A 14,219-nucleotide genomic window follows, 5' to 3' on the forward strand; every position below is an offset into this window, starting at 1 on the left:
GGAAGAGAGCATGATGGAACTTGATGCTATGCAAGAAATGTTCTGTATACTGATTGGGGTGGAGGTTACATAAAGGTACACTAATACAAACATTTATACGGAGTACACCTTAGAATGCTTGTCCACTTATGCGTATCACCGTTTAAAAGTCAAAACTGAGTGACATCAGTGTCACATCCCTGTGAGTCATTCCTTTTTCCTCCCCACTTCAATTTACAATTAATTGGATATCCACAGCTGAACAAAAGTGCTTCTGCACTGCACCCACATCTGAAAGTGGGTGGACTGGACCTTGGAGGAGGCTGCAGATCCAAGGTACTGGCAGCAGTGACCTCTCGAGCAGAGGAGGTAGAAAGTGAAAGTGATGAGTGAGAGCAAAGTGACTGTGATGAGGGCCACAGCTGGAGGATTTCTGAAGGGGAGGGGGAGGGTAAGAAAGGAAAGAAGGCAGGCAAAGAGAAATGAAGGAATGCATTTCCTGCTGTCTGTCCACAAACCTCTGGGTTCTTTCACCAAAAAGGTCCAGGTACCAAGCATACACTTCCTAGACTCTGCCAACAGCTTTTACCATGCACACACTCCGAACTTTAGTGGTGAGTCAGCTTTGGGAAGAGAAACCCAAAATTTGTGCTATAGCGCCACCTTTTGGAAAGCAAAAGAACGGCTTCTGATTGCCAATCTGTTGAATTAAGGGTCAAAGGAAAACTTCACCTAAAAAGAAAGGTGTTTGCTACTTCAATGTTATGGCAGAGACACATTTCATGAAACACTATGAAAACCCATGTAATATAGTATCCAAAAAGGAAAATGACAATTTTCTAGGCAACCGTCTCAAAGATACAGAATACTGCAGTATTTATTATTTTGCAGAATTCAAAATAATTACAAAGAAATTCAACAAGCTACAAGAAAACACAGAAAGGCAACTCAGTGAAGTCAGGAATAAAATTAACGAATAGAAGGAGCACTTACTAGAGAGACTGATATTACAAAAAAGAACAAAACAATAATCCTGGAGCTGAAGAACTCAATAAGTGAGAGGAATACTGGATTAGAAAGCACTGGGAGTAGAACAGATCAGATGGAAGAAAGAATAAGCCATATGGAGGACAGGAATTGAGAAATGATTCAGGTGTAAGGGGAGTGAGAACTAAGTTTTTTTTTAAAGTGAAAACTGACAAGAGTTATCAGACTGCATTTAAAAAGTAAAAATAAGAATAATAGGTATACCAGAAGGAGAAGAGATGGAGACAGGGGCAGAGAGTTTATTTGATGAAATAATAACTGAGAACTTCCCAAACCTGGAGAAAGAACTGGACATACAATTCTATGAAGCTAATAGAACACCCTGCTGTCCCAATGAAAAAAGATCTTTTCCAACACATTGTAGAATGAAAACTATCAAAAGTCAATACTAAAGAAAGAATTTTAAAGGCAGCAGGGGAAAAAATAAAGTATCCTACAAAAGAATCTCCATTAGGTAATACGCAGATTTCTCAGCAGAAACTCTGCAGGCCAGGAGAGAGCAGAATAACATACTAAAAGAATTGAAAGATAAAAGCTCCTAGTCAAGAATACTCTACCTGGAAAAGTTATTCTTCAGATATGAAAGAGAAATAAAGGTTTTCCTAGACAAATAAAAGCTGAGAGTTCACCACTGCTACAAACGCTGAAAGGCATTCTTCAAGACGAAACAAAAAAGATGAAAGTACACAAGGCTCTGATCAAGGTAACAAATACAGTCAGAATTAGAAAACTGGAACTGTGTTTTAGAATAGTGTGTTAATTAATTATAGCATAAATGTTAAAGGAAAAGAGCATTAAAACTTACTATAGCTACTACCATTTGGTAGCAAATTCACAGCATAAAAAGTGATCATTTGTGACACTGAAAATATAATAGGAGATGTAAACTGATGAAACCTCTGTAGGTGAGTGAAGATGGGCTCCTATCAGCAGTAAAAGTACTAGTCCATCAACTAGATATTTTATGTAAATGTCATGGTAAAGACAAAGCAAAAATTTAGAGGAGAGACATGACATAAAAAAGGGAACAATGAGCACATCACCACTGTAAATCATCTACAAAGGTAGACAAAAAAAGAAGAAAAAACCCAATGGAGACACAAAATAACCAGAAGGCAAAAGATCAGTGGAATAATAAGTCCTTACATACCAATAATCACCCTAAATGGATTGAATGGATTGAATTTACCAAACGAAAGGCACAAAGTGGATGACTGGAAAAAAAAAAGTTCCAACTATATGCTGCCTACAAGAGTCATTTCAGCTCTATCAACACAAATAAGCTCAAAGTGAAGGGATGGAAGATAATATTTCAGAAAGCAAAACAAAGTGAGTGTAGCCATACTTATATCAGACAAAATATACTTCAGCCAAAAACGGCAAGACAAAGAAGGTCATTATAATGATAAAGGGGTCAACACATCAAGAAGCTATAACAACTGTAAATATATAGGCTCCAAACAGCAGAGCACCAAAATATATTAAATACTAACAAACCCTAGGAGAGAAACAGACAACAGAATAATAGTAGGGGACTTCAGTACGCCACTCTCAGCAATGACAGATTATACAAACAGAAAATCAATAAGGAAATGTTGGAAATGAATCATCTTAGAAAAATAGATTTAACAAACATATATAGAACATTCCATACAACAGCAGCAGAATATACATTCTTCTCAAGTGCACACAGAACATTCTCCAGAACAGATCATATGACAGGACAAAAAACATATCTTTACAAACATAAAAAGACTGCAATCACACCAATTATCTTTGCTGGTCACAATGGTATGAAAATAGAAACTTATAAAAAGAGGAAAAGTGAGAAGATCTACGAACATGTGGAAACTAAACAACATACTTCTGAACAACCAACGGGTGAAAGAAGAAATGAAGAGGAAAAAAACTCAAAACTAATGAAATTGGAAATATGACATCAAATTTGTGGGATGCAGCAAAGCGGTTCTGAGAAGAAAGTCTATTGCAAAAAAATGCATATATTAAAAAATTAGAAATATCACAAATAACCTAACTTTACATCTCAAGGAATTAAACAAGAAGAATAAATTAAGCCCTTGGATGGCATCACTGACTTGATGGACATGAGTCTGAGCAATCTCCAGGAGTTGGTGATGGACAGAAAAGCCTGGCGTGCTGCAGTCCATGGGGTCGCGAAGAGTTGGACATGACTGAACTGAACTGAAAGTTAGCAGAAGGAATGAAATATAAAGTTTAGAGCTGAAAGGAATGAAACAGACAAGAAAAACTACAGGAAGGATCAATCAGATTAAAAGCTGGTTATTTGAAAAGACAAACAAAAGTGACAAAACTTTCATCTAGACTAAGAAAGAAGAGAGAAGCTTCAAACAGAGTTAGAATGAAAGAGGAGACATTACACAGGATGCTGCAGAAATACAGAGGCTCATAGGAGACTACTATGGATAACTGTATGCCAAGAAATTACATAACCTAGAAGAAGTGAACAGATTTTTAGAAACAAAACTGACCAAGACTGAATCATGAAAAACTAGAAAATCTGAACAGACCGAGAATGAGTAAAGAGATTGAATCAATAATCAGAAACCTCCCAAAAAGAAAATCTCAAGACCAGATGGCTTCACTGATGAATTTTACCAGTCATTTTAAGAAGAATTAACATCAATCCTCTTCTTTTCCAAAATACTGAGGAGGAGGGAACACCTCCAAACTCATTCTACGAAGCCAGAACTACCTTAATACCAAAACCAGATAAGGAGACCACAAGAAAACCATAGTTGTCCCTTGAACAACACCACTTTGTATTACTGCACAGGTCCATTTATACACAAATTTTTTTCAGTAAATATGTACTACATGATCCCCAGGTGGTTGAACTTGTAGATGCAGAATCACGGTTACAGAGGAACAACTATAAAGTTATACACAGCTTTTTGACTACACAGGGCTTGTGCCACACACCCCGTGTTGTTCAAGGGCCAACTGTATTAACCAATATCTCTGAAGAATATAGGTGTAAAGTTTTTCAGTAAAATATTAGCAAAGCAAATTCAAGCACACATTAAAAGGATTATACATCGTGATCAAATGAGATTTTTCCCTGGCATGGAAGAATAGCTCAACACACAAAAAACAATAAATGTAATGTATCACATCAATAAATTGAAAGATAAAAATCACATGATCATTTCAATAGATGCAGAAAAAGCATCTTAAAAAATACAACATCCTTTCATGATGAAAACCCTTAAAAGGCTGGGTACAGAAGGAACATAACTCAACACAGTAAAGGCCATATACAACAAACCCACAGATAATATATTCAATGGAGAAAACCTGAAAGATTTTCCTCTAAGATCCAGAACAAGAAAAGGATGGCCATTTTCATTACTCTTATTCAATATATAGTACTAAAATTCCTAGCTATAACAATTAAGCAAAATACATAAATAAATAAATAAAAGGTATTGAAATTGCAAAGAAGTAAAACTGTCAGTATTTGCCAATGTGATTTTATAGGTATAAATCTCAAAAAGGCAACCAAAAAAACTTTTGGAACCAATCAACTATTTTGGTAAAGTGTAGGATACAAAATTAACATATAGGAATTAGCTGCATTCCTTTACACAAATAATGAATATTTGAAAAAGAAATAAAGTACAACTATCCCATTCACAATAGCATCAAAAGCAAGAAACTACTCAGGAATAAACTTAACCAAGCATGTGAAAGATATGTACAATAAAAATGACAAGACTTTGCTAAAAGAAACTGAAGAAGATACAAACAGAAAGCATCCCATGTTCACGGATCAGAAGAATTAACACTGGTAAAATATACATACTACCAAACCCATCTACAGAATCAACACAACTTGCATCAAAATACCAAAAGCATTCTTCACAAAATAGAAGAAACAATCCTAAATGTTTGTGGAACCATGAAAAACACTGAATACTGAAAGCAATTTTGAGAAAAAAGAACAAACCTGGAAGTATCCCGATTTCAAACCATATTACAAAGCCATAATGTTAAAAATAGTAGTGTACTGGCACAAAACAGACACAGAGACCAATGGAGTAGAGAGCCCAGAGTTAAATCCCAGTATATACAGTCAAGTGATACTTGACAAGGGAGTCAAGAACCTAAGGCGGAAAAGATAGTCTCTTCAACAACTGGTGCTGGGAAAACCAGAGAAACACATGCAGAACACTGAAACTGGACTTCTAACTCGTACTACTCACAAAAATTAACTCAAAATGTTTCAAAGACTTCCGTAAGATCCAATACCATACGTTTCATACATGAAAATGTAGTAAAAAAAAGCTCCTTAACACTAGCCTTGGCAATGATTTTTTTGAATATGATGTCAAAAATACAACAAAAGAAAAAATTTAGTAGACTACATCAAACTCAAGAGCATCTGTATAGCAAAAAAAAGAAAAAAAATACAGAATGGCAGGAAATTTTTGCAACTGTCCATTGGATAAAGGGTTAATATCCAAACTATATATAGAACTCATACAACTTAATAACAAAGAAGCAAGCAATCTGAGTTCCAAAAGGGCAGAAAAACTAAACAAACATTTCTGCAAAGAGAACATTATAAATGAGCAACACGGCACATGAAAAGATGCTTAACATCACTGATCATGGGAGAAATGCAAATCAAAACCACAATGAGATATCACCTCACATCTGTTAGAGTATCTAAGAAGAGACATGTGTGGGTAAGGATGTGGCGAAAAGGGAACCCTTATAGACTCTGGAAAACTATATGAAGGGTCCTCAAAAATTCAAAAATAAATCTACCTTAAATATACACCAATTCCACTTCTGGGTATACATGTAAAGAAAATGAATATAGATGTTTGAAAGGTCTGAGTTCAAGACAAATCAGCGAATGAGACTGGAAACAGTTAATTTATTAAGAAAAATAAAACCAGGAGATAAAGTGTTCCAAAAGCCAAGAAAAAGTGCTATCAGGAGAGGAATATGATCAACTGGGTTAAATTCTGATAGGCTAGAAGATGAAGGCCGGGAAATAATCATTGGAATTTGCAACACAGGCTAGAGAAATGAACTAAGGAAAAAAAGTAGGATTGCTGGGCAGCATCAAGATCTTAGTAAATTTGAGATTACTTTTCAGGAATTTCAAGTGGGATTAGCTGGCATGGTGTATGTTTTCGGTAAGCAACTTTCAGCCACATAGTTAAATGCAAAGTATATAAACATGGTTGGGGTTCTGCCAAAGGAGTGTAACTAACAGAAAGAGGAGCAATAGCTGTAAGAGTGTATGTAAGGGTATAATTAAGATTGACCAAGAATGAGACCTGACGGTATAAGGGGAATAGGGAAAGGGTGACAGAATTATAGGTAACGGTGGAATTGAAGGACAACACATAAGACACCAGAGAGAGTTAACTAGAAAATTACGAGCAGGAATATACAGAAGGTTTGCTTGAAATTGAGATTAATAAAGAATTTTAGACACTGTAATCTAAGATATATCTTACTACCACCAGAAGGAGTGGCAGAGGTAGGGTGGAGAACAAGCTCACTGAAAGTGAAGAATCAACAAAGAAGTCAGACTATTAAAAGGTTCCCTAATGTGCATTTTAAAATCACCAGATATTACAACAGGGCTGACACTGTAGAGAACGACAGTTCACTAGAAGCTAGAATGTTTAAGGACTGAGGAAATATGGTAGGGAGTCTTATATAAAGTGCTACTATAGGATGAGAAGGGCTCCGTTTTCATTAGTAGTATTGAATACTACTTTCCTCTCCCCAGAGGTACTTATTCCCACAGATTTATATACATAAATATGTACGTGGGGGAAACAAATGCTATTTTGTTGTTTACTGTTAGTTTTGTGAGTTTACGTGAGTGGTATTAAACTGTATGAGTTTCCCTGGTGGCTCAGACGGTAAAGAATCTGCCTGCAATGTGGAAGACCTGGGTTCAATCCCTGGGTTGGGAAGATCCCCTAGAGGAGGGCATGGCAACCCACTCCAGTATTCTTACCTGGAGAACCCCATGGACAGAGGAGCCTCGTGGGCTACAGTCCATAGGGCTGGAAAGAGTCGGACATGACTGAGCAACTAAGCACAGCAACACAGCATTATACAGTATTTATACTGTATTCTGCATAAATTTCACTTTTCCATTTAATAAAAAAAGTTCTTTTCAAGATAAAACAATCACTTACAATAAACAGTTTCTACACTGTGAATCCAATACAAAAAGGGAAAACATTATCTTTAAAATATATTTACCTTGAAGCTTTCTACTAAGTTCAAGTTTTTCCTGCTCAAGGCGCTTAATTCTTCTTTCATAAGCTTCAGTTGCTAAGTTGTTATCTAGAGTCCTCTGCACATTAACATCGAGATCCAATGGTGTGGGACCAGCTGTAACTCTTAAACAGCTCCGATCAGAAAGAACACTGAAAAAAAAAGGGGGGGGGGAATATGGGTTTACACTGAAATAATAAGTCTGAAGAGAAAAGATAACCTTTTGAAACTGTTCATTTAAAACATGGATCTGAACATCTAGTTACAGCTAGCCATCTGGAGTGATTACAAAATACTTTTTTTTTTTTTTTTTCCAAAATCACCATAAACAACCTTTTGGAAGCGGGGGCTGTGCCACATGGCTTTCAGGATCTTAGTTTCCCAACCAGGGATCAAACCCAGGCTACTTGCAGCAGAAGCACCAAGGCCTAAGCCCACCAGAGAATTCCTTAGAAGCATTTTTGAAAATAAAAACTTAAATAGTCCTAATTATCTTGAATTTATTCTAGTAACCATAAATTATAAAATGAAGCTTGCTGAAGGGTTACGGGTAGCTTAAAACAATGTGACCACCTAAGTAAAACAGCAATCAAAAGCACCAACCATGGTCCTCTGTGGAATTATAAAATGCTTTCATAAGCTACGTATATAAAATGTTTCATAAACAAAGATACACTGCTCAACACAAGGAATATAGCCAATACTTTATAATTACTATAAATGGAGTATAACTGTAACTAGTATGAATTAGTATATCGTATATCTGTAACTTGTGTATCAACTATACACTTTGATTAAAAATTTTTAAGTGAAATGCTTTAACTCAATACAATTTAATTAAAAACATTTGAAGTGTTGGACATTCAGCAGTGAACAGAACAGACAAAATGTGCCCATATAGAGGCTTTTATTCCAGTGGCAGAGACAAAAATAAACAAACAAGGAAAATAACTCAGTACATGGCAGTGTTAATAGGCTAAGAAGAAAACAAAAAACAGGAAAGGAAGGCAACTTCATTTCCCCTTTCTGCCTTTTGAAATAAAGTATTGAGGGGGAGTAAATTAAAATTTGGATAAAGTGGTCAGGAAAGTCATCACTCAGAAAGTAACCTTGAAAAAGTCCAGAAAAAATAAATGGCCCTGTCAAGGTAATATGAGAGGAAAGACATTACCGGCAAATGGAATAGAAGTACAAACACACCATCAAGTGTACTTCAATAAAATAAACCTAATACAAGAAAAAAAGAAGTGCAAAAGTCCTGAGGCAAGAGTTCTCTGGCATGTTCACAGGCCAGAAAGGAGACCTGTGGGGCTGCAAAGTGAGCAAGGGCAAGAGTAGTAGGAAATAAAACGAGAAAGAAAGTGAGCCTTGTTGGGTCTCATTAAGAACTCTGTTTGGAGTTAAGATATGAAGCCACTGGAGGTGGGGGCAGTGAGGATTGGTCCTGCACAGGTGAGTGACATACTCTGACTTATCGTTTAGCAGAAATAGGTTCAGAGAAATATAAGAAATGACATTATGAACATCTGAAGTAGGTGATTAAGAGAGATTCTGAGTAGAAGAGAGGCCTCAGCTGGAAATATACATTTTAGAAGTCATCAGCAAATACCACCTAGGGGAGCATCAGAAAGTAAACGGAAAAGATTCAAAGACGAAGCCACAAGCCACAGGAAATTAGGAGGGATGTGGAGAATGAGTGGGAGTGGCCAGAAAGACAAGGATAAATGAGGCCAGTGTTCTGGAAAGTGTTGTAACGGAAAGGAGCTGTGGCAAGGAGATGAGACTAAGCAAATAAGGATGACTTAAGGATGACTAGGACCAAAGAAATGACCATCAAATTTAGCGCAAGGGAGGCCAGCAGTGACATCGATAAAAATCAGTTTGTGTCAAGTGATGGGAGCACAAACTTGACTGGAATGGTACCAAGAAAGAAGAGGATGAGAAAAATGGACAAAGTCAGGGCAACAGTTTTAAGTAATTCTGCTGTATTGAAGAGCATAAAAATGGTTGGTAGCAGGTAAAGAAAGTTGGATTAAGAGAGATTTTTTTATTTTGCTTTAAGATCAAAGAAAAACCTACATTTTGTGAGCTGATGGAAATGGTCTGTTATGCAAATTACACAAAGGGGAAATTTTATGATGTAACAGCAACACACTAGAGTAGGCAAGAAGGAACAGAAGGGATGGGTGCTAGGTAGGGAGCTCATCTCACAGAGTCATACACATAAAGAAGAGTATATGGGTCTAGAGGTATGTAGGCTGTAAATGAGGTGATGCGGCTTGTGGAAGCTGTCTGCTGACGGCTCCAATCTCTCTGTGAAAGGGGAAGTGAGGTCATCAGGTGAGAGTAAGAATGACAGAGGTTTCACAGGCAAAGTATAAAGTAGGAGATAGTTACCTAGGAGAGTAAAGAGTGAATACACTAGGGTAATACAGTATATTTGCCAGGCAGCAACAAGGGGCACTTGGGATTGGTAATCACAAACTTAAAGTGAGATCAGTAAGAGTACTCATATATTTTTCTCTAGACAATCTAAACTGCACAGGTACAGGCAGAAAACTGAGCTGTAATAAGGAATGGTAACCAATGTCATAGAATGAGATAGTCAGGAACTGAGAAGCACCCAAGGAGTGACTGTAATCATTCTCAATGAAATTTAAGGAAGCGAAAGGAGGAAACAGGGCTTCCCTTGTGGCTTCAGCTGGTAAAGAATCCGCCTGCAATGCAGGAGACCTGTGTTCCATCCCTGGGTTGGGAAGACACCCTGAAGAAGGGAAAGGCTACCCACTCCAGTATTCTGGCCTGAAGAATTCCATGGACTCTATAGTCCATGGGGTTCCAAAGAGATGGACATGACTGAGTGACTTTCACTTTCACAAGGAGGAAAGACATACAAGTAGAATGAGGGTCAGTGGAAAGAGGGCTAAGATTGATGGGCTGAAAGACTGATATTTGGAACCTAGAAAATATTTCTTCAATAGCCTAAGACTCCTCTAATTCCTGTTCCATTGCTAACAGATTCTGAGCTCTCTCTGTGTTCTAGTTTTTCTCCCCTCAAAATGAGTTAAGATTCTTATATTAATATGTCTTATTCACTTTGTAATGTCTAACTTTTCCTAGAAGCAGCTTCAATCTATTAAAATTTTTTTTTACTTATAAGGCTCTCTTATGCATTATAGTTTTAAAACCTCAATTCATTTTTAATTTGCTCTAAATTATCCAAATCACATTAACTTTTCAAACTTACCAGCTACTAGTATATGTAAAACCAACAAATGGCAGATGGTGACCAGAAAAGGCAGTATGTGTTGGTGGGGGCATCGTTTCCTAAAGAAGGAAGAAACATCTGGTAAAAAATGAATAACTATAAACTGTAGACTGGGCTATAAAAATTCACTGTCAACAATTTACAAACACTGATAAGTTTGGTCTAGACGTTTAGTGATAAAAAAATTTAGACCATAAACACTGCTACTGTAGAATTCTAATTAAAAGAAAAGAAAGATTTAAAGTCTGATGGATACCGAGAGTACAAGCATTATTCATGTATTCCATATATGTGAATTTGCCTAGTTGTTAAAATTTATTTGTAATCCCAAACCAATATTCACAAATACTTTTGTAGTTATTTTCAGATATTTGCAGAGCAAATAAAAATTTGCACTGCCCTACACACATGTTCCCAGCCAGAGCGGAACAAGGAGATGCTCTGCCCTCTTGTTTCAGATCTCATTCAGTAAGCAAGCGGTTTTTTTCAAGGTCTACATGTGCCCTGACAACTGTTGAAGTGATAAATGGTAAGGTGGCCTATAAAATTACTTTATAACCATATATTTTTTTTAAAGCAGAGAGACAGAACTTCTTTAAACAATCATACTCACAGAATTCTTTAAACAATCATCATCCACATCAAAATTCGACGTGTCTGTTGGGCTACTAACTTCTGGAATATAAGGTGCTTCACAGTTTCGAATATTATCCCAATCAATTCCATTGAAAAATGGGTGCTTCTTAAAGTCTTCTATTCCATTTTGACCAAGTCGATGTTCTCTGCTACAGATGAGTCTTCGAATAAGATCCTTAGCATTTTCAGACACATCACTCACTTGAGGAGGAAACTGAAACCTCTCCTAAATAGAGAATAATAGAAACAAAATATAAATCACTAATTTACTAAGTAGGTTGATGCTAACACTGACCTTCTTAAATATATACATATATATTTTAAAATATCTAATAAATATGTACTGGTACAAAGTACTGACACTAAAGGAGATTCAAGAATAAATTTAAAAGGATCATTTTCCTGAAAGAACTTTTCATATGTAACTTAGTCATATATGTACTACAGAAAGAATAAGTTAAATGTAAAAACACCTTAAATGCTGTCAAAATAAAAAGAATTCACTAAATGTAATAGAATTTACATAATCAATAGTATATCTGATTATGATAACAATTATGATATTATGAAATCATAATCAATATTATGATATTGATTATATGATAACATTCATATAAGTCACACACTAATGATTAATACTAAACATTTGTAAAGAATGTAACATGTACTACTAGAAGTATGTTACTTGTTTAGCTCATTTAATCCTCAGAGCCACTGTATTACTCTAATTTTATAGAAAAGGAAACAAAGAAACAGTTAAAACAATTGCTCAAGGTTACATAATCAATGGTAGAGCTAGGATTTGAACTGAAACTGATTCCAGAATCTGTGCTCTCAACAGCCATGCTACAGTACAATGACTTCTATCAGAAATGCTTTACATGCTATTGACAACTTTGCAGCTATTTCTTGTTTCCAAACTCTTGATAACTACTTAGCAGATTATCTTTGCAGCCAGACAGAAAAGCATCAACTTCGTAAAACTAATATATATATTTGGGGCTTCCCTAGTGGCTCAGTAGTAAAGAATCCGCTTGCAATGCAAGAGACCTGGGTTCAATTCCTGGGTCAGGTAGATCCCCTGGAGAAGGAAATGGCAACCCACTCCAGTAGTCTTGGCTGGGAAATCCCATGGACAGAGGAGCCTGAAGGGTTACAGTCCATGGGGTTACAAAACAGTTGTATATGACTTAGCAACTAACAACAACTATATATATATAGCAATTAATTTTAATTGTATTACCACAACAAATTAAAAAGAACAGATTAGCACTCTCTTTATGGGCTATTCCTATTCATATTCTAGGTTTTTGCAATTACTCACAATCTTCTGAGACTGATAATCAGAGTCTCCCACTTCTTATACAATCTATTTCATTTGGTATTAAATGGATTAAAATTTTATTCTTTCCTGCTGTGCATCTGGACTGTTTCCAATGTTTGATGATCATAAATAATACTGGGATAAGTATTCTCACACATATAGCTTTGTTCTATGAATATTCCCTCATGGTAGATTCTTAATATTGAAGGTGCCCAACCAAAAGTTTTAACCATTTCTTTCTAAGGTTGTTGATGAATACTTACAGACTTCTTGACAGAAAGATTATATCAATTTACATCCCTATCAATGATGTCTAATCTAACACTGTTCTTTTCAATGGATCATTTATAGTACAGAGTACTATTTTCTTTTCATCTTTACCAATTTGACAGGGAGAAAAGTATACCATTCTTATTTTAATTTGGATTTCATCTATCTATTATTATTAAGATTAAGCATTTTAAATGCATTCTAGTCATGATTATACTGATACTATAGTAGTAATGATACATTGTCTGCTCATGATCTTTGTTACTCTACTGGAGAGATCATTTAATTGTCTACTTATTAGCATCTCTGCAAAATTACAAGATGAGGACTAACAATTTTATGCATAATTTATAGATTTTTTAAAAATAATTTATGGATTTTGATTACTCATGTTGGTCATGTTCCCTGCTAGCATAGAAATTAGATTATTTATTGTTTTGGGAAAATTATTATCTTTTTAAATATCACATTTTAATTTTATTATATGTATTATTTGCCACACTAATGTGAAAAATAGTAAAATATACTAACTTTGTGATTCATGATTTTTCCATATGTTTCCACCAGAGATTCTGCATAAAATGGTGTTTCTCCATAAAGCATTTCATACATACAGACCCCCAAAGACCACCAGTCACACTCAGGTCCATATCTGCCTTTTCCATCTTCCATGGCTTGAAGGATTTCAGGAGAGATATAATCTGGAGTTCCAACAGCCACTGAGGATTGGACCTGAAGAAGTTCACATTGTTAGTAATCAACCATGATATATTAGAAATAAATAATTATTTTAATTAGAAATGTTTATATTTACATAGAAACACAATAAGCACTATTTCATAACAACTTCAATTTTGTCATTATCTGAATTTAGTCTCCTTGTGCATATAAGTTAAAATATATATAATCACCACACCAACAAGTTCTCCAGATTTTTAACACTATAGAAATGTTTATTATAGCTGTTACTTAGTTGACTACACTTAGAGTAAAAATACATGATTTGAACACCACAGCCACAAACCACAAATTGAATATTTATATTAGAACATTCTTATTATTGATATTATCTGTCCAACATTGCCATATATTAAGTGGAACTTTGAAAATTTTACAATTAATTATGTGGGGGAAAAAACAGAAACAAACCTGGCTACTATTATAAGCAGCTTGGAGATTAGTTTAAAACATTTTAAAGATAATCTAACTAAATAAATGTTAATAATGTCCTGCAAACTATTTATTTAAAAAATTATAAAAGGGGAAAAATATTATTCAAAACACTGAGTCTAAACAGAGAACATACAATTATGGCAAGGTGGCAACCCACTCCAGTGTTCTTGCCTGGAGAATCCCAGGGACGGGGGAGCCTGGTGGGCTGCTATCTATGGGGTCGCACAG

At 35.5% G+C, this 14,219-nt stretch overlaps 1 protein-coding gene across 19 annotated transcripts in view; it reads right to left on the reverse strand.

The window, feature by feature from the left end:
• CDC42BPA (CDC42 binding protein kinase alpha) overlaps positions 1-14,219 on the reverse strand; it is a 299,393-nt gene that overhangs the window by 124,715 nt on the left and 160,459 nt on the right. For all 19 annotated transcript variants that reach the window (XM_070768074.1, XM_070768072.1, XM_070768070.1 and 16 more), the window contains exons 7-10: positions 13,350-13,550; positions 11,202-11,450; positions 10,568-10,647; positions 7,306-7,472 (exon numbers count right to left, since the gene is read on the reverse strand). In XM_070768074.1, coding sequence (XP_070624175.1) covers positions 7,306-7,472; positions 10,568-10,647; positions 11,202-11,450; positions 13,350-13,550 — 697 coding nt within the window. The remainder of the gene's footprint in view (positions 1-7,305; positions 7,473-10,567; positions 10,648-11,201; positions 11,451-13,349; positions 13,551-14,219) is intronic.

Source organism: Bos indicus, chromosome 16, assembly GCF_029378745.1.
Source record: "Bos indicus isolate NIAB-ARS_2022 breed Sahiwal x Tharparkar chromosome 16, NIAB-ARS_B.indTharparkar_mat_pri_1.0, whole genome shotgun sequence".
Classification (NCBI taxonomy): Eukaryota; Metazoa; Chordata; class Mammalia; order Artiodactyla; family Bovidae; genus Bos; species Bos indicus.